The following is a 20,790-nucleotide window of genomic DNA, read 5'->3' as shown; positions in this document are numbered from 1 at the left end:
GGGGGGGCTATAGCCCCCCTAGCTAAAAATTTATAGACTGAACTTATAGGTTCAATTATTGTTTTATTTCATAAAAAAGAATACAAAAATAGACATCAAAATAATATATAATAAAGCAACTAAAATTAGTTCCACACTTTTCCCAGCAAAAAATTGGGATTTGTTTTAAAGGCACAACTTTAAAAGCACTTCCAAATATGTCCTCACAAAGAAGTTAATTATATTAACTACACAGGTTTTTACTTCAGTTTTTTCATATTTTAATGCGTAATTTTTGTTTTCTTTTTTCAAATAGTTTAAAAATGATTAAGAATAAATAAAATGGCAAAAATTATTCAAATTTTGCCACAAAAATGTTAAATCCATTATAGAAAAATCGATAATTTTTCAAACAAGCGTTAGAATGCATTAAAAATCATAAAATAATATAAAAATTATTATAAGTTAATGTTTCTTGAAGCTCGAGGTCTTTATAAATATTTATATAATTCTAACAAAAGGTCGACCAAAAATCAAATAAAAAACGAATAAATAAAAATTATTTATTTGGGAAAATATCACATAATTTTTTAATTGACATTCAAAACTCGTAATTCGGATCACACCGTAAGAAGAACATTTTCACTTCTTTTTTGGCGACGCTTTTTTGCAGCATTATTAAGGTATTAATTTATGAAAGAATAGTTTTAATATCAATTACTATTTTTTAATTAAGATGACTAAACCAGACTAAACAATATAATAAAGGAGCTTTACAGCCTGTTTCTGTATGTCGAATGAGCTCTGTGGATCGACTAAAATGGAAACAAACAGCTGAATTTATAACCAAAAAATAGCTGTTTCTATGCATTTCAGTCGATCGATTGAACTCGTTCGACATACAGAAACAGGCTGTCAGTTATTCAACTAAACCATAAGTTCAATCACAGCTCTATTTCATAAATATCCGACTTCAAACACTGCCATCGGCAACTGCTACCACAACCCAAGTAATTCGATTGTGCATGAAAGTCTTTAGCGGAACTTTGTGTTTAATTTTTATAAAAATGTAAAATCGTAAATAGGTTTTCAAATTCTGGGGGGGCTAAATTTTTTCTGGGGGGTCTAAGCCCCCTCCCCAGAGGCCTTCCTACGCTTATGCATTTATCTCAATATATGGTATGCCCTTGTGAACATATATACAACTTTTCTTTTCAGGAAATCAAAGCCAATATAACATCAACAGAACCACGTTTTACGGTTGCAACTTTATCACCTGGAGGTGTTTATACTCTATACCTATACGCATTCAATTCAAAAGGAAGATCTGACCCCACCGTGCTAAATGCTGCAATGTTACGCATGCCGGAAAAACAACTAACTTCGGAACCGGGTAAGTCCTATAATATCTCCATGTTGTATTTTTAGTTGTATTTATATTAATTAGGGAAGTAAGACAATAACTGTATATTTTTTTATAAAAAATAAGCCGGATTTGGTTGTAAACTGCAAAAGTTCAAAATTGAGGTTGTTTGCCATCTACTGTTTCTCATCATATGCACCCTCAAAATAATATATATAATATACACTCCCAAACTTAATCTGCTTCAAGCAAATATATCTGCAGAATGTGTTAAAACAAAACATTTCTAAACATTTGTTTTCTTGCAGCCAAATGTCTTAAATATACATTATATTTATACAAAAAAAAAACATATGTTTGTAATTTATTTGAATATTACATCTCAAACATTTATTTATATACAAAATATGCAAGTCTATAGGCATTCTTTCGTCTGCAACCTACAATTTTATTTGCTGTAACTAAACTTACAGTTTTACATATCTTTACATGTCTTTCATGTCCCAAACATAATATTTTCTAACATATTAACATATGTATATGTCCCAAACATGTTATACTAGTTTATAAATATTATATGCTTGCACTTAAAAATAATGTGCAAAAAATGTAAGTTGCAAACATATAATTTTTACACCTAAACATAAGGAAAATAGACTTTTTCGTCCGTGTGGATGCTAAAACTTTTGTGTTTTACTTTTTTATGATTTCAACAATCCCAACACTGTTACTAGATGTTCAAATATCGTAAACTTTGTAGATGTTCCTGAGAGCCTTTTATTATTATTTTTTTTTTTCTATTACAGGAAATAAATCCAGAACAGACTTCTTTGAGTCGCCAATCAAATCGCTTGCCGTAGGTCTTACACTTATCATTTTTGTGGCGGCATTGGCTGTTGTCTTGGCTCTTCGTATTCCTTGTAATAATAGGAAACGTCACCAGAAAGAATTTTGTCGGGAACATACGCCGAGAAGCGGTTCTCCAGATCTAAGTGAAAAAAGTTCCGAGGGAAAAGAAGTAGACGGTAATGATGAAGAAAAAAATCCAGATGTTGTGCCAGAAATTGTTGATCTGGACCTGCAAGTAAGTGACATTAAAATACCATACCATAAAAATAGCATTTTCAGAAGATCCACAATTACCCTAATAACCCACATCGATAAATTCTTAATTTGAGTTGATTGTAGTTGCCAGAGTGTTATGTATGGTAAACGATTAAGAAATCGTTGAAGATGTTTAGCTCAAATATGAGCCCGATTAAAATTAAAGATTTGTTTTAATGTGATATTAATTGTTTTCAATAAATATAATGTTCCCAAATTTGGAAAATTTCATTGAGGTAATTAAGTGGAGATTACTGTATTAGGGATCAGGTGATTAACACAGACGAACATAGACCAATTAAAATAGAGGCATGCCCTGACAATTCACCATGGTTTGGTTATTTGCAGTGCGCAGTCATTCCACTCAATTGCGCAGTCAAGTGACTCAATTTCTTTTTTTTTTTGAAAACGAGAATGACTGTACAAATCAGTAAATTTGCATGTTCCACAGTGTGGCGCAGGGTATAAAAAGGTGTGGATGTATAGAATTTTATATGCTTTTACAATATTTGATGTTTCATCAAGAAAACAAATTAAAGCCAAATTAAAAAATTGCTCATTTTTTTCTGTGTAGTATGTTTGAAAAAATATCTGAAATAATATCACTTTATTCCATGCTGCATATCGACAAGTTTTTACCAATAGACCTTTAACAATTTTAAGCGTAAAACAATGTGCTAAATTATTTTTTTAAATAATTTTATAATATTTTGCTCTTGCTATTTCACAAAGTATCAAAAAGGTTATTCCAACAATAGTGACGGTAAAATGCTTTCAAAATTTCTGGGTACATTTCCCATCACAGTTGACAATTCTATCACTTATCTACGCATCAGTGCCCGTTTAAGGGTTAATATTAGTATCTCTGCTAATTTTGAAAGAGATCGGATCATGTTCATATATATGGAGTGCCCGTATATACAATCGCCCGATTTGAGTTTATAGCGCATAGATACTTTACTATACGTGTCCGCAAATTATCCGTTCCATTGAAGTGCTCTTTGGTAAACCACATTTTTTGTTGTTTGGTCTGACGTTAACACAAACAAATCTGATGGTTTCCCAACTCGTGAACACGCAACGTACAATTGCCCATGTGATAAACAATGATTTTCCAAATTTATCCCGCAAACACTAAGCGATTGGTCTTGCGACTTGTTAATTGTTATTGCGAACTCAAGGCGAACACGAAATTGCAATCGTTTGAAGTCAAACGGAAGATCAGTCGGAATCATTGGTATTCGAGGAATACCAAATATTTCACCTGCGTACTGCGCTTTACAGACTATCAGTTATTCCGGACGACAGTGCCCGTGTCGAACATATCCCATATATTGTGCACATTATAAGTTAAGTCCGAAGGCATAATCGATACTGGTGCATGTTTATGGGATCGATAACACATTTACCGATTATTTAGTCATCGCCGACAAGTCGTATCGATCCGACACACTGTAAGATTCTTTACAAACACCGACATTCCGTCCAGAATAACTGATAGTCTGTAAAGCGCATACTTTCCGTTAATAATGGTTGTCTCAATCAAATTCGGCATAGGGATTCAAATTACGTGATATCATAATAACCGTACCAACTTTGAGTTGCAAGTTATGTGGTGGAAATCCTGGTAACTCCAGAGAGTTCAAAAACTCCGTTAGATAATTTACTACATCATCGAAATTTGTTACGGAATCAACGGGTTTCTATGTTACCAAATCGCCAGCAATTTTAAATTGAATGAAGAAATTCAGTGCGTGTACATCATTATTCTTTGCGGCAGGAATTGCTCGTTGACTTAACCCAGTATAATTCTGATAATTCTCACTAATGTTTGAGAATCTACAAATCGGCAAAAATCGTTAGTAAGAGTAATTAATCCAGATGTCGCATCAACTGGGACTTTTCCACTTCCAACAGCTAACAATAGTTTGGAAAATTGTGCAGCACTTTGATCATTCTGAAGTTGAACTCTCATATTAGTGGTTAGCGATAACTTTATAACTTTATTCCAAAAAGACTTTTCCACTTCCAACAGCTAACAATAGTTTGGAAAATTGTGCAGCACTTTGATCATTCTGAAGTTGAACTCTCATATTAGTGGTTAGCGATAACTTTATAACTTTATTCCAAAAAGGTGATGCCTTCAGGCAAGCATTCAATTCATCTGCAGGCGTTGCACGGGGAATTACTAGCAACGTCTGCCTGAAATCGCTTGCCAACAATATCATCAACCTCCAAAGATGTTGTTACTTCGCCGAAGATCCTTCATTTGGCGCAATCATTCCTACTTCAATCTGTACCTTTTTTGCAATAGTCAAGCATTGATCCTCAATCGGAATCAATCCTTCAGTGTAGACTTCATCGGTTATTTGGATGTCAGGATTATTCGTTTGAATGTGCAAGCGATGCAATATATCTTCACATATGTCGTCTTTGTATTTGTTTCATAACTGAATTGGTTGTAAAGGAAAACATGTGGTGATGATAATTACGAACACCGACTCATTTGCTACCCATTACATAAAGGGTGTTCCTCGACGATTGGGTAACATTTCGTGTTTTAAAATTTATTATTTCAAAAACAAATTCCCTCTAAATGAAACCAATTTCCCCACCTTAAAGCCGGTTCTAAGTTTGTGTTTCACATGTAAAAATCACAAATGCTCATGGTTTCTTTTCTTTAATATGTCTTTTTATTAAATTATCTACCAACATTGATAAATGAAATTTTTAATAAAAAAATAACTCATTTCAGATTAATTGTGTTAAAAGAACCCAACATATATCTACTATTGAGTCCTCTCGAAGTCCAAACAAGGAACAGTTGGTCATCCATCCATCACAACAATACAGTCTAGGCAATGCTTCAAACTCGTTTCGAAATATAGGATATTGTACACTTCGAAGTGGACCACAAGCGTCTTCCATCGTTGGAAATTTATCAATGGTAAGTACAAGTGAAACTACTGTATTATGTTCATGATCAAGTATGCTACGATATCCAAACAGGAATGAGTTTGGGCAACCATAGTATTTTTGTCATACCTCCGACCATTGTATTGTTCAATAATTTTTAATCTGAAAGAAAAGTTGTTTCAAGAAAATAAGGAGATATTTAGAAGATTATTATTATATACTTTATATTATCCCCCAATTTAAACCACTATGTTCCTTACGGGAAATGGATCAACCACAAGACCGGTACAGGACTATTCCCTGGTGTGCATGGACCAGTCCTAGTTCTGGTCAAGAAGTACGGAAGGGACCGGTCACTTTAACATGGGTTTGTCATTGACGGGGTAAATTTACACTTTAGGATACGTCCTGGACTCGTTCCTAAGGACATTTTAGTAGTAGCACTCCATAGACAGGTCTTTATGAACCACTCTCGGACAAACTCTTAGGAATCTGCTTCAGTTTGGTTATCCGAATGGCACCAGAAATGAAAAATTTTTGAAATATGTTGAACAATAAGTTATTCTAGTAATTCTAATTCGCTAAATGTGTAGATCTAATAAGACTTTTATATCAAGCGAGTATGGAAATCATAAAATTATGACTATTTAAAAACTGCGACAAACTGGATCTCCGGTACCACTCCTGTGATAGGTCCGTCAGTGGCAATCTGCACCAATTTCCCGTAGGGTTATGTTATTCTTATCCGATCTTAATGAAAATTGGTCCAGGATTGTTTTTGACTAATGCGGCGCTTTGACGACACAGTTCTGCATGCATTTTGACTTATAGTTCGGTATTATGGTTTTCGCAGTAATAAGCAGTTAGACTATCATATCAGACTTGAAGAAAGGTACCATGGACATTTTTCCATCATGCGAAAATTGGTTCATATCGGTTCAAAATTATTTATAGACTTCCCAATATAAACCAATCAATAACTTTTAGAAGCTCATCGGTATTTAATCTGCGTTTTCAATCTAACTTGGACTAACTTGAAATTTAGAAGACAAAGATAAGAAATAAAATTATACATTGCCATCAGAAATTGTTACTACAACCCGAATAATTCGATTATGGTAAGATCTAATCATATCTAATTACTATTAGATCACTATTGGCCAAGATCTAATGTCTTAGATATCATTATCAGAGATGGTCCAAGTAGCAATTTTTTGGGGTTTCTACTGTCAAAAAGTTGTAAACGTCGAAAACTTCATATATCTGTATAAAATGTAAAAAACGTAGTAAATGTTAAAAACAACTACAGGATCCTTAGATTTGATTTCAAAAACTATTTATAATATCCTAAGTCATGAAAACGTCATATTGAAGTATTTTAGAATTTTGATATAATAATATTTTGAAATTTGTATTCAAAAGCAATTTGCACGATTTGCTGGCATAAACGCACTGTACAAAAAAAAACGTATTTTGTCAAAAACTAAGTATTTTACGAAGGTTAGCATTTTCTTTCAATGAAAGGGACTTTTTATAATGAAGTCATTCGTAAATACAAAAATTAAAAAAAACGTACGAAATAAACAGTTCTAAAAATGTATAGTATAGAAATTTGTATATTGTCAAAAACTAAGCATTTTACGAAGGTTTACGACGTTTTTGACGAATGATAAAATACGCCGTAAATGTATGTCAGATACCTTAGAGTTTACGACAGACCATCTTTGATAATTATATCTATCCCTATATATATAATTGGATCTGATAATATATGGAATATATACATTTATATCTAATTCTATCTCATCATATGTGGGTATATCTGCGCATATCTAAAGGGATCAATTTTGAGATCTAATCATATCTGATTAGATTCCCCAATTTTTACACTGGTTGAACTTTGTACGCAATCTATGGAGGATACATCAGATTCGGCCTAGCCAAATTTATTGCCTTATATATTTGTTTTTAACCAATTGACTGTCATGGCTGTGGAGTCGGGCCAATTTTGCTCGACCACGATGCCAGCATTTTTCATCAGCCTCGACTCCGACACCGGGCAATATAAAGCTAAATCCCATTTTATTAACATTTATTTGTAATTCTATTGGGGGTATCAAAAATGGACCACCCGTGTAAAAATCGGTGGATGTGATCATATATAACTATATTATAACTGATCACATATGATTGCACACAAAGAAAATTTCATTAAAATTGAGCCAACGAAACTATTTCATTGATATAATGAAACCTTTTCATTGCGGCAATGAAAACATTCGTTAATAGTACGAAACTTTTCGTTGATTAAAAGAAAATTCATTGTAATAACGAAAAACTTCGTTATATCAACGAATTTGTTTCATTGGCTCACTTTTAATGACACATTTCGTTAATATAACGAAGTTTTTTCTACCAGTGTGCAGATATAATTAGATCTACATAGATATGCCACATATTGTGCCATATATGATTAGATGTAATGTCAGATCTTACCATATATATTGTTATATCTAATTATATAAACAATATCTACTAAATATAAATGTAAATGTTAAATATAAATGTATATATTCATATTTGGCATCATATCCAATAGCATCTAGCATATATTGGGCCATATCTATTCGTACATGTCTGATAATAAATAAAACACTAATATTGGAAATAGCAACAGATTTTAAATTATTTGGCATTTTACATACAGAGTTTTCTATTACAGGACTGGTACCGGTGATCCAGTTTGTCGCAGTTTTTAAATAGTATGACTATTTAAAAACTGCTTTTATGATTTCCATACTCGCTTGATATAAAAATCTTATTAGATCTACACATTTAGTAGAATTACCATATTGTTCAACATATTTCAAAAGTTTTTCATTTCTGGTGCCATTCGGATAACCAAACTGAAGCAGATTCCTAAGAGTTTGTCCGAGACTGGTTCATAAGGACCTGTCTATGGAGTGATACTACTAAAATGTCCATTGGAAACGTAGGAAACTTAGGAACGGTTCCAAGACGTGTCCTAAAGTGTAAATTTACCCCGTCAGTGACACCCCCATGTTAAAGTGACCGGTCCCTTCCATACTTCTTGACCAGAACTAGGACTGGTCCATGCACACCAGGAACTAGTCCTGTACCGGTCGTGTGGTTGATCCATTTCCCGCAGGGCGATTAGTTCGATTGACATCAAAAACATTTAAAAAACATACAGTTCATTGCAATATATAAAAAGCAACTTATTTGGCCATATTTCTTTGGCATTTTTATGTTTATTATGTTTGGGACATAAAATGTTTGTAAATATAATATGCTTAGATGCAAACATATATTAATTTGGAAATAGCCTATAAACATATATGTGTTTAGAAAGAGAGACCTAGAGAGTATGCTGCAAGTAAAATAATGGAAGTAACCAATTGGCGCCTTAAAAATATATTCAAGAAAATTTATTTAAAATTGTTTACTACCAGTGTATGCCCTAAGGTGAAACATAATACGTTTGAACAATACAAACAATATTTTGTTTGGACCAATCCTATAAAAAATAGATATGCTTGAAGCAAAATGTGTTTGGGGTATATGTTACAGAAGCGATTTTTTTAGGGTGTAGATAAAACTATAAAATTTGTCAAGCCTTTAAAATAGGTTTTTACAATCGATAGATCTAATAATATCTGGTCAGATCCACCAATTTTTACACGAGCAATACAAATTATATTATTCATTTATGTGTTCAAAAGCGCACACACAAATGACTAATTCGGCTTCAAGACATTTCAGAAGTGCACACAAAAAAAAAATTTCTGATTCAATCACGAAATTAATTGATCCAATTAATTTTTTAATTGATATGTCTTCAATCACTGAAATGATAGTATCAATTAAAAAATTAATTGAAGGTCAATTAATTGATCCAATTAAAAAATTTTTGTTTCAATTAAAAAATTCGTTGAACCAATTAAATTTTTAATTGAATATTTTTTAAAACTCAATTAAAATTTTAATTGGAAAATTTTTCGTGAGATTTTTTTCTGTGTAAAATTCGGTTATGGTTGTTGTATATAAAGTAAGCCGATATCAACATTAAACCACTAATTTTATCAACTCAAATTTTAGACAAATCGAGTTGTATATTTCTTTTCATTTTGTATGTTTCTTTAGAGATTTTAAATTCTCTCAAATCTTATGGAAATTTTATGCTAGACCTTTTGGCAAATCCAGACTAACATAACGTAACTGCTCAAGAATCCTAATTATCGGCTTTATATGTAAGTTATATGTCATACAAGTAAGGACAGTCATTATACCCTTGCTCTGATTATATTATACCCTTCACCACCTTGTATACCAAAATTTTTGATACCATCTCAATAATTCAAATGTGTTGGGAGCTATATACAGCTATATACAAGCCTTGGCATGAAGCTCAGTTTTAGTAAAAATATGGGAAATATTTAAAAACTAAATAAAAAAACCATGAAGAACATTTACTTCGAAAGAAGAGAGATTTGCAGACGGAAAGGTTTCGAAGGACAGACTTACACTTTTGCTCAGTGGTAATGCTGCCGGAGATTTTAAGCTAAAGCCCTTGTTAATATATAAATCCGAAACGCCAAGAGCTATGAAAAACGTTTTCAAACAAAACCTACTTGTAATTTGGATGTCTAACAAAAAAGGATGGATCACTAAGTTTGGCCCACACATTAGGATTTTCTGATATAGAAAATTCCGACATTGTTGATCACCTTAATTTGGAGGATGAGCCGTTAAGTAACTCTGATCTGTTTTCACTGATAAGTCAACAAGGTATAGAACCAGAAACCTCAGATATCGAAGGTTTTAGAGATGATTTTCAAATTTAATTGGCTAAACTGAAAGAAGTCTTTGACAACATTAATAAAGCTATCAACATTTTTGAAGAATTTGACAAAGATGACGTAAGAGTTGAATCGACCAAAGAATCAATAAATTCAAGTAAAAAATTTTACCGGGATCTGTACGAACAGAAAAAATCTGCCTTATCTCAGAAACGAATTGATAATTTTTTTAAGCCAACTTTATCATGAACGCGTTCCATAAGTAAAATAAGTACCAACGATGGTGATATTTTTGAATAATGAATTGTTATTTTTATACCCTGCATATGTTTGTAACACCCAGAAGGAGACGAGATAGACACATGGTGTCTTTGGCAATAATGCTCAGGGTGGGTCCCTGAGTCGATATAACCATGTCCGTCTGTCTGTGAACACATTTTTGTGATCAAAGTCTAGGTCGCAATTTAAGTCCAATCGTCTTCAAATTTGGCACATATTCCTAATTTGGGTCAGAATAAAACCCTATTGATTTTGGAAGAAATCGGTTCAGATTTAGATATAGCTCCCATATATATCTTTCGCCCGATATGCACTAATATGAACCCAGCAGTCAGAGTTTTATACCGATTTGCTTGAAATTTTGTACAAACATAACAATTAGTCGTATAGTCAAGTGTGCAAAATTTGATTGAAATCGGTTCAGATTTAGGTATAGCTCCCATATATATCTTTCGCCCGATATGGACTTATATGGCCCCAGAAGCCAGATTTTTGGCCGAATTTGGTTGAACTTTTGCACTAGGAGTACAATTAGTAGTATAGTCAAGTGTGAAAAATTTGATTGAAATCGGTTCAGATTTAGATATAGCTCCCATATATATCTTTCGCCCGATATGGACTAATATGGTCCTAAAAGCCAGAGTTTTGGCCCAATTTGGTTGAAATTTTGCACAGGGAATAGATGTAGCATTGTAGCTGTATGTACCAAATTTGGTTGAAATGGATTCAGATTTATATATAGCTCCTATATATATCTTTCACACGATATGCACTTATATGGACCCAGAAGCCAGAGTTTTATCCCGATTAGCTTGAAATTTTGCACAAGGAGTACAATTAGTAATATAATCATGTGTGCCAAATTTGATTGAAATCGGTTCAGATTTAGATATAGCTCCCATATATATGTTTTTCTGATTTCGACAAAAATGGTCAAAATACCAATTTAGTGAATTCCAAATCCAAGCATTGCTTGCTCTTCAACAGTTCTCCGGAAAAATTGTCTAATTCACGTTAGCTTTCACACAATCTATCTTCAAGTCTCCCGACTTGTCTCTGGAACCTCCTCTCCAATCCCATTTCAGATTTCGGTTCCATTACTCTTTTTCATTAGATACTTCCTACACTGTTAGAAAAATATGTTTTTCATATGTTTCGATATAAACAAAATGTGTTTCGGGCACAATTTTTAAACACAATATATTTAAGTGTAAACATGTAATGTTCTCAAACTAACACTAAATGTTTGGAACACATATGTTAATATGTTAGAATATATTATGTTTGGGGCATGCATGTTTCACAAAAATTATATGTGTGAATGTAAACATATATAAATTTACAAATTTCGAGTAAACATATATATGTTGTGATATTTTATTCAGAGAGCGAAAGAGAGAGAGAGAGAGAGTATAGAGAAAGAAATAGAGATAAAACCGGGAGGGTTGACGAAAGATATCAAATTAACACAGCGAGAGAATCGAAAGAGAGCAATTTCTGTGAAACCGCTTATATGTTGTTTCGGAAACTGCTTTATGATAAGGCCAAAAATTTTATACGCTTAAGTCCAAATATTATTTAATTTAAGTCTAAATATTATTTAATTTGTGTATATTATAAAATTATTTATGTATGTTTATACTCGACCCCACGTTCTTCCTTTGTTAGAGTTTTTGAATTCCTTCCAAAATATCAAACTTTTATACCAAAACCAGTTTTTTATTACACACTCAAACAAAAGTGAACTCTCTATTTCACTAAAGCCAATTTAACTTTATTTTAGTTCATGGAATTATTATGTTTGGAGAAAGTTTCCTTTAATCTAATAATTTTTTGTTTACGTTAGTTAAATTAACTGAAACCGAGGAAAAAACTAAACTCAAATGAAGCATAATGATTAACTAAATTCGTACCTTCTACAAAATAGTTCAGAATTTCTTTAAATTTGTAAATTTTACCAAAAATGTGTCCATCATGAACTTCGTATATCACTAAAGACATTCTTGCAATTTTGAACTCCAAGTTTTTCCTTCAAACTACAAAATTTTCTTTAACAAGTGAAAAAACTTAGTTATGTCTAATAAATTTTCTTGAATTTGTCGAAAAATATTTACTTATTTTGATGACATCGGCGTGATGCCAACGTTTGTAATACTGTTTAGTTAAAATTTTCTACAAATATTCAAAATTTTCTAAAATTAACCGAAACATTTCTTCCTGGTGGGTTCACTGTTTTTTCAGTGCAAAATTGTTATTTTTGCAATAAAAAAAATAATATTTTATCCAAAAGCTCAGTCCATTTCGTTTATATCAAGCACTGTTTCTGACTGTAAATCTTTAATAACCCACTTTTCGAAGTTTCATTATAAAAATTTAATATAGTATAAATATAAATGCGTAAATTTAAAAAAAATAACAATTGGTGTTTGGTCGGAGCAGGGATTGAACCCACGACCCTTTGGCCCAATTTGGTTGGGTTGTACGGCAGACATGCTAACCACTGCTCCACGTTGCCAACACATGTATGTTTCTGTTAAATAATGTTATGTTTGCATGGGCTCGTGGGCGCTGCAAACTATGCTATATAAATGTAACTTATAACGATAATTGTCTTCTGGTGACTATAACAGCTACGTAGCTCAGTGGTAGTGTGTTGGCTTACAAACTGTATGGTCCTCGGTTCGATTCTCCGTCCAGGCGAAAGGTAAAATTTAAAAAATTATAAAATTGAATAATTTCTTCAACATTATTTGTATTACAGAAAAAGGTGCCAAGAACTAAAAAATTTCGTGGAAGTGAAAATTATATTAGGGAATGAGCACAATCTTCTTTGGGGAAAATTCTTCCAAGCATATAATATTTTTGGCTCAAAATGCTTCCAAAAATAGAATATGTTCACATAAAACAAACATATTAATGTTTCGGCAGTATCCAATAAAATATGTGCTTCCTGCAAAATATGTTTGGAACATATGTTAGAGAGGCGATTTTTTTTGAGGGTGTAGCAATCTAATCCAATAAGTGGTTGCTATTTACCCCTTAGTAAATAACAGTTGAACTTTTTGATTTACCTCTACACATAACGGGGTTCCCTACTGAACGCAAGTGTACTGGATTTCCAATCTAGAAATGGAATTCCCTTTCTGCAACCCTGTGCAGATTTTGCCTCCGATCCGTTCGAAAGGCTTATTTTTACCGTTCGAGTTTCTTACCACGGGTGGGGGAAAACTCGATCCGGTTCGAAGGACCAAAGTGAAGAAATAACACAACTTCTTACACGATTGAGTGGTTGTAAGTCACTAATTTATTCTAAAAAATATTCAACCTTATATACTAAATCTTAAACTAGATACAATCTAAATATTCGTAAAAAGTAAAGATAAGAGCATAAACCTCTTAATAATATTTATGGCCACGCACGTGCACCACATTGCTGAGTTATCAGCTATACATGTAATGCATTTTCATTTTATTATGCCATAAACATTATCTATCCTAAATACACATATCGCAGAAAGTGCATGTTTAGAAATCTAAACACTTAGTAAAGATTATAAGCGGTAATTCCAGATATTAAGGTACGCCGGGTGGTAGCATGAACATTAAGATTCATTAATAACACTCGTCGAGTTATTCACGATGACGAAAAATTTAGACTTGAGTTGTCTACTGAAGATGTATCCTAAGCCGAAAATCTGATCTTGATATGGATTCAGAAAGAAAATTTTTGGGTAGAATATTCAGATATAAGTAAAGGAAAGCCTGTTTCAAAATCAAGCCTCTTATTGACGTTAATACCGTTCCTGGATGGACATAATTCGAACCAAGGGTTGCCTTCAAAATGCTACTTGCCTTTCAGAACAAGCAAGAAACCCTGTAATACTTCCTAAAGGGCACCGATATAGCCGTCTTGTTGAATATTACCATATGAGAAATTGTCATCAAAATTCCGCAAATGTTTGGGAAAGATTTTGAATTCCATCAATAAGAAGCATACTAAGGTCAGTAAAAATGCAATGTAATTTCTGCAAACTAAGAAAAGCGAAACCCACGCAACCTATAATGGCAGCCTTACCTATAAAAAGAGTTGCCCCATTTGTGCGTCCATTTTCGAAGTCGATATCTTTGGACTTTTTAATATTAAAATAAGAAGATCAACAGAAAAAATATATGTGGCTTTATTGTTGCTAGATATGCAGATGTAAAAACAAAAGATAGTATTTTCAAAACACCAATATCGAAACCGGCCAAATTTGATTTTGAATAGTGGTGAATTTCCCCACGTCAATTCACGGCGGCGGGTATGTTATATACAGATTTGACCGTGGTATTATTTCTTATCGTAGTAGGTTTTTGTTATTGAAAATTTTGAAACTTAATTTATAAATCAAGCTGTTGTTGTTGAATTTGAATTTATTGAAACTCAATTTTCTCAATTTCTGTTTATCAAAGGCACTTTGGTTTTTTGGCAATATTATTAACAAATTTAAACAATTATTGTCTTTTTCGCGTACACTGAAAAAAATATTTACGTGATATTAAAGATCACGCAACCTAAATGTTAAGTGCTCAATTTACAAATATTAAGGACCAATTTCTTTAAAATAATCAAATTTTAATTAAAATAAAGTTTAGAATCTTTACTTCAAAAATTTTGTTCATTAAATTTAGAACACAAATTTTGTAAATTTGCGTTCCTACTCTAAGGTCCCATGTATTTGAACTAAGGCAAATTTTCCTTAAAGTAAAGAAACACATTTTTGATTTAAAGAAATTGTCCTTCGCTTCAATATAGGCTAAAAACGCTTCAATATAGGCTAAAACTTATTTTGAGAATTTAGCATATTTGATTTAAAGTTTTGTTGGAATCAAGAAAACAAAAATACCGTTATTAATATACCGCGAAAAGCGACACAAAATTCGATAAATGAGATCTGTATTCTAATTTAAATTTTATTGATCCTAGATATAAGGGCGCTAAAAAATGTGTTTATATTAAAGAAGTCGCACCTTTGGGAAGGTCAAAATCTTTGGATTCAAGTAAACTTTTTTTTGAGTGTATAGACTTATCGCGCAGATTGAGATTAAAAACTAGAGATTTTATATGCATGCCCGCACACAGAAAACAGTTTGGTTGAAATTCCATTATAGCTATAAAATCTTCGTTCTTCTAACACATTTTCAATTGGGTCATTAAAAATTCGGTATTTACAATAAGTATACCTTTCCTTAGAAAGATTGAAAGTGATTTATACGGAAAGATAGTTCCGAGCCAAAGTATATGGTTTGTCAACCAACACTATTGGTCTACAATAAATCATTTCCCAAATGATTATCACAACTGGCAAGAAGTAGTTATTCAAAACCAATTTTCGGTAATGAGCACCGACTGTGATTGTGGAAATAGAATTAATAAGAAAATTTCAACAATCGGTTATCAAGCCTGAATATTATTTGAAAATCTACCAAATGTCGAAAGAATTAATAAGTCAAATTGAATATTTTATTTCTTAAGGACTTGTATAAACAGAATATATTTGTTCTGAAATAAGGAAATTACGGAAAAAGAGTTCAAATGGTAAGACGACTTTTGCCGTTGGCAAGATTAGTCATCGTCTCTTCCCTGCCAGCATTTCAAAGTTCCATTTCATCCTCATCGCTACCACAGACCCGTAAGTGACACTGCAACAATCGCCAACTGTGATAGTATTTTGCCATCACTATTCGCATGAAAGTATTTTGCCATCACTATTGTTACAAGAGCCATTTTATATTTTGTGAAACACCAAGCACAACTAGCTTCTTATAATTTATTTAAATAAAAATGATAATGAAGTGCTGAAAACATAGTTATTTCGCTTAAAATTGTGAAAGGTATATTGTTGAACAATTTTTGACTTTCCAAATGGAATAAAGTGATAGTTTTTCAAATATTTTTCCAGACACGCTGCCTCCATTGAGAATAAGTTACAGGTTGTAGACGCTACAACCTGTAACTTGCAACTTGTAACTCAACATCAATATTTTATTAATGCATAAAAATATATTAAATGTGATGTGATAGTCGTATAAATGTTATATTTATGAGAAATTATAAATGTTTAATAAAATTAATAAACATCTAAACAATCGTGTTTTACTTGACCACAATGATTCTTTTACAACTATCTTAAAATGCACTTTGTCTGATTGTTTCAAGGGGCTCTTATTGGCGTCCTTCTAAATGTATCCAGAATGGCACCTTATAATTGCACTCATGCGATACTTTTTTGTAGTAACTTGGCGTGGTACAACTTCTCAATAGTGACGGCGCTTTTCCGAGGAGTTTTGGATATCGTATACGACTGTTTTCGACGTAGTGTGGATTCTCAGAAGCGCCCCCAAATTCAAAAAATGTTGGCAGGGTTGCTGAATAATGAATAAAATTTGATTGAAATCGGTTCAAATTTAGATATAGCTCCCATATATATCTTTCGCCCGATATGGACTTATGTGGCCCCAGAAGCCAGCTTTTTGGCCGAATTTGGTTGAAATTTTGCACTGGCAGTACAATTAGTAGTATAGTCAAGTGTGCAAAATTTGATTGAAATCGGTTCAGATTTAGATATAGCTCCCATATATATCTTTCGCCCGATATGGACTAATATGGTCCTAACAGCCAGAGTTTTGGTCCAATTTGGTTGAAATTTTGCACAGGGAGTAGATTTAGCATTGTAGCTATGCGTGCTAAATTTGGTTGAAATCGATTCCGATTTAGATATACCTCCCATATATATCTTTCGCCCCATATGCACTTATATGGACCTAGAAGCCAGAGTTTTATCCCGATTAGCTTGAAATTTTGCACAAGGAGTACGATTGGTAGTATAGTCAAGTGTTTTCGCCCGATATGGACTTATATGGCCCCAGAAGCCAGAGTTTTGGCCCAATTTGGTTGATTTTGGAAGAAATCGGTTCAGATTTAGATATAGCTCCCATATATATCTTTCGCCCGATATGCACTAATATGGACCCAGCAGCCACAGTTTTATACCGATTTGCTTGCAATTTTGTACAAACATAACACTTAGTCGTATAGTCAAGTGTGCAAAATTTGATTGAAATCGGTTCAAATTTAGATATAGCTCCCATATATATCTTTCGCCCGATATGGACTTATGTGGCCCCAGAAGCCAGCTTTTTGGCCGAATTTGGTTGAAATTTTGCACTGGCAGTACAATTAGTAGTATAGTCAAGTGTGCAAAATTTGATTGAAATCGGTTCAGATTTAGATATAGCTCCCATATATATCTTTCGCCCGATATGGACTAATATGGTCCTAACAGCCAGAGTTTTGGTCCAATTTGGTTGAAATTTTGCACAGGGAGTAGATTTAGCATTGTAGCTATGCGTGCTAAATTTGGTTGAAATCGATTCCGATTTAGATATACCTCCCATATATATCTTTCGCCCGATATGCACTTATATGGACCTAGAAGCCAGAGTTTTATCCCGATTAGCTTGAAATTTTGCACAAGGAGTACGATTGGTAGTATAGTCAAGTGTTTTCGCCCGATATGGACTTATATGGCCCCAGAAGCCAGAGTTTTGGCCCAATTTGGTTGAAATTTTGCACTAGAAGTACAATTAGTAATATAGTCATGTGTGCCAAATTTGATTGAAATCGGTTCAGATTTAGATATAGCTCCCATATATATGTTTTTCTGATTTCGACAAAAATGGTCAAAATACTAACATTTTCCTTATTAAATCGCCACTGCTTAGTCGAAAAGTTGTAAAAATGACTCTAATTTTCCTAAACTTTTAATACATATATATCGAGTGATAAATCATAAATAAACTTTTGCGAAGTTCCCTTAAAATTGCTTCAGATTTAAATGTTTCCCATATTTTTTTTACTAAAATTGTGTTCCACCCTAGTGCATTAGCCAACTTAAATTTTGAGTCTATAGATTTTGTAAAAGTCTATCAAATTCTGTCCAAATCGAGTGATATTTAAATGTATGTATTTGGGACAAAAACATTTATATATATCACCCAAAACATTTGACGGATGTGATATGGTATCGAAAATTTAGATCTACAAAGTGGTGCAGGGTATAATATAGTCGGCCCCGCCCGACTTTAGACTTTCCTTACTTGTTTTAATTCTAACGTAAATATTAAAATTTATTGTACTCATAACTTTACCTTCGAATTGGCTTACCATAGCTGAACAAATAAATGCCGTTCGTATTTCACAGTGAAAATCATCATATTTTGTACGGTTACCTTTCTTTAGTGATAGATTTTTGAGAGAGAAAGGATATTAAAATGATTATTTATTTCCTTCCAAGCAAATACCCTAAACTTATATGTATTTTTTATTTTATTTTATAGAATATAAATCCTCAGCAATATGGAACACAAGTATCACAATGTACGTTACCAAGGCATCAACACGTTTGGTCAAACTATAACAGTATGATAACAGGTACTAGATATAATCACCCTATTACAACAGTACACAGGCAATCTCTTCAATCCACTGCCAATGCCGGTCAACTACCGTATTTCACAGAGTCTATAGTACCTGCAACGATCAGCCCGATATCCACTGCTACATTATCTCCGTTAGCGCGAACTTTAAACCAACAACCAATTTCCCACAAACAGCTGCCACATTCCAAAGTGTGCGTTGACATAGATCAATCAGGAGCTCTTAAGAGAGAACCATGTAGTTTGTCGGAAGACGAAACAAACGTTCAAACGCCATTGATGGTAAAAAGAGGAAGTGCCGCATGACTATAGGACATCGACAGGGTTGGTGACACAGCCCTGTGACAACATCCTAAATTAAATCGCAATACAAGTTGTTGCGTTGTTTACTATGAACCACCAGATTACGTATGAATCAATCAAAGACAACATTAAAATGTTTTTATAAAGCATTTTTTATGAATAATAAATAATAATAATAAAACTCAGGTTTTGTTTTTGTTTACAAATGTAACCTGTGTCAAATTATTTCCATTAATCAAAATAATCAATTTTTGTTTCTTTAACCGGAACTTGTATATAGAATGTGATCTTTTCTACTGAATTTGTTAAACCTTGTATTTGTTTGGATTTAATATTGTCAATGGACACAGATGTTTTAATTAGTTGAATAAATGTAATGTGATTATTTTTAATATTTCTGTTCCGTCTTCAATAAAAAATACATACATAATAATAAAACCTTGTCCATCCTTTCGTAGTGGTAATGCGAAATGTAAGTATTTCCCGTTATTTGTGTTCTTATTTACAACTGCGCTGTATAATTTTATTAATAAAGGGTGATTTGTTAAGAGCTTGATAACTTTTTTTTTAAAAAAACGCATAAAATTTGCAAAATCTCATCGGTTCTTTATTTGAAACGTTAGATTGGTCCATGACATTTACTTTTTGAAGATAATTTCATTTAAATGTTGACCGCGGCTGCGTCTTAGGTGGTCCATTCGGAAAGTCCAATTTTGGGCAACTTTTTCGAGCATTTCGGCCGGAATAGCCCGAATTTCTTCGGAAATGTTGTCTTCCAAAGCTGGAATAGTTGCTGGCTTATTTCTGTAGACTTTAGACTTGACGTAGCCCCACAAAAAATAGTCTAAAGGCGTCAAATCGCATGATCTTGGTGGCCAACTTACCGGTCCATTTCTTGAGATGAATTGTTCTCCGAAGTTTTCCCTCAAAATGGCCATAGAATCGCGAGCTGTGTGGCATGTAGCGCCATCTTGTTGAAACCACATGTCAACCAAGTTCAGTTCTTCCATTTTTGGCAACAAAAAGTTTGTTAGCATCGAACGATAGCGATCGCCATTCACCGTAACGTTGCGTCCAACAGCATCTTTGAAAAAATACGGTCCAATGATTCCACCAGCGTACAAACCACACCAAACAGTGCATTTTTCGGGATGCATGGGCAGTTCTTGAACGGCTTCTGGTTGCTCTTCACTCCAAATGCGGCAATTTTGCTTATTTACGTAGCCATTCAACCAGAAATGAGCCTCATCGCTGAACAAAATTTGTCGATAAAAAAGCGGATTTTCTGCCAACTTTTCTAGGGCCCATTCACTGAAAATTCGACGTTGTGGCAGATCGTAAGTCTATTCATGATGAAATGTCAAAGCATACTGAGCATCTTTCTCTTTGACACCATGTCTGAAATCCCACGTGATCTGTCAAATACTAATGCATGAAAATCCTAACCTCAAAAGAATCACCCTTTACAAGGTGTTTGAATCAGAGAAATACCTATATCCAAGGTAGTATAATAACAATGCATGCTGATACTCATCCTACTCATATAAA

General features: G+C 33.1%; 1 protein-coding gene and 1 long non-coding RNA gene across 3 annotated transcripts in view; one reads left to right on the top strand and one right to left on the bottom strand.

The window, feature by feature from the left end:
* Positions 1 to 19,680, top strand: part of side-VII (sidestep VII transmembrane protein) — a 122,316-nt gene extending 102,636 nt beyond the window's left edge. The window contains exons 13-16 of the mRNA XM_075291029.1: positions 1,198 to 1,372; positions 2,149 to 2,426; positions 5,202 to 5,393; positions 18,841 to 19,680. Coding sequence (XP_075147144.1) covers positions 1,198 to 1,372; positions 2,149 to 2,426; positions 5,202 to 5,393; positions 18,841 to 19,245 — 1,050 coding nt within the window. The 3' untranslated portion in view covers positions 19,246 to 19,680. The remainder of the gene's footprint in view (positions 1 to 1,197; positions 1,373 to 2,148; positions 2,427 to 5,201; positions 5,394 to 18,840) is intronic.
* LOC142221326 (uncharacterized) lies at positions 5,117 to 13,747 on the bottom strand. Of its 2 annotated transcripts, none has more exons than XR_012717991.1 (2): positions 13,533 to 13,747; positions 5,117 to 5,524 (listed from the first exon to the last, which is right to left on the bottom strand). It is a non-coding gene; the product is annotated as an uncharacterized LOC142221326 (long non-coding RNA). The 2 variants fall into 2 exon arrangements; XR_012717992.1 differs by lacking the exon at positions 5,117 to 5,524 and adding an exon at positions 12,761 to 13,411.
* Positions 19,681 to 20,790: the final 1,110 nt, after the last annotated feature.

The sequence above is a fragment of the Haematobia irritans genome, chromosome 1 (assembly GCF_050003625.1).
Source record: "Haematobia irritans isolate KBUSLIRL chromosome 1, ASM5000362v1, whole genome shotgun sequence".
In the NCBI taxonomy this organism is placed as follows: Eukaryota; Metazoa; Arthropoda; class Insecta; order Diptera; family Muscidae; genus Haematobia; species Haematobia irritans.
This window is presented reverse-complemented; position numbering and strand designations above follow the sequence as displayed.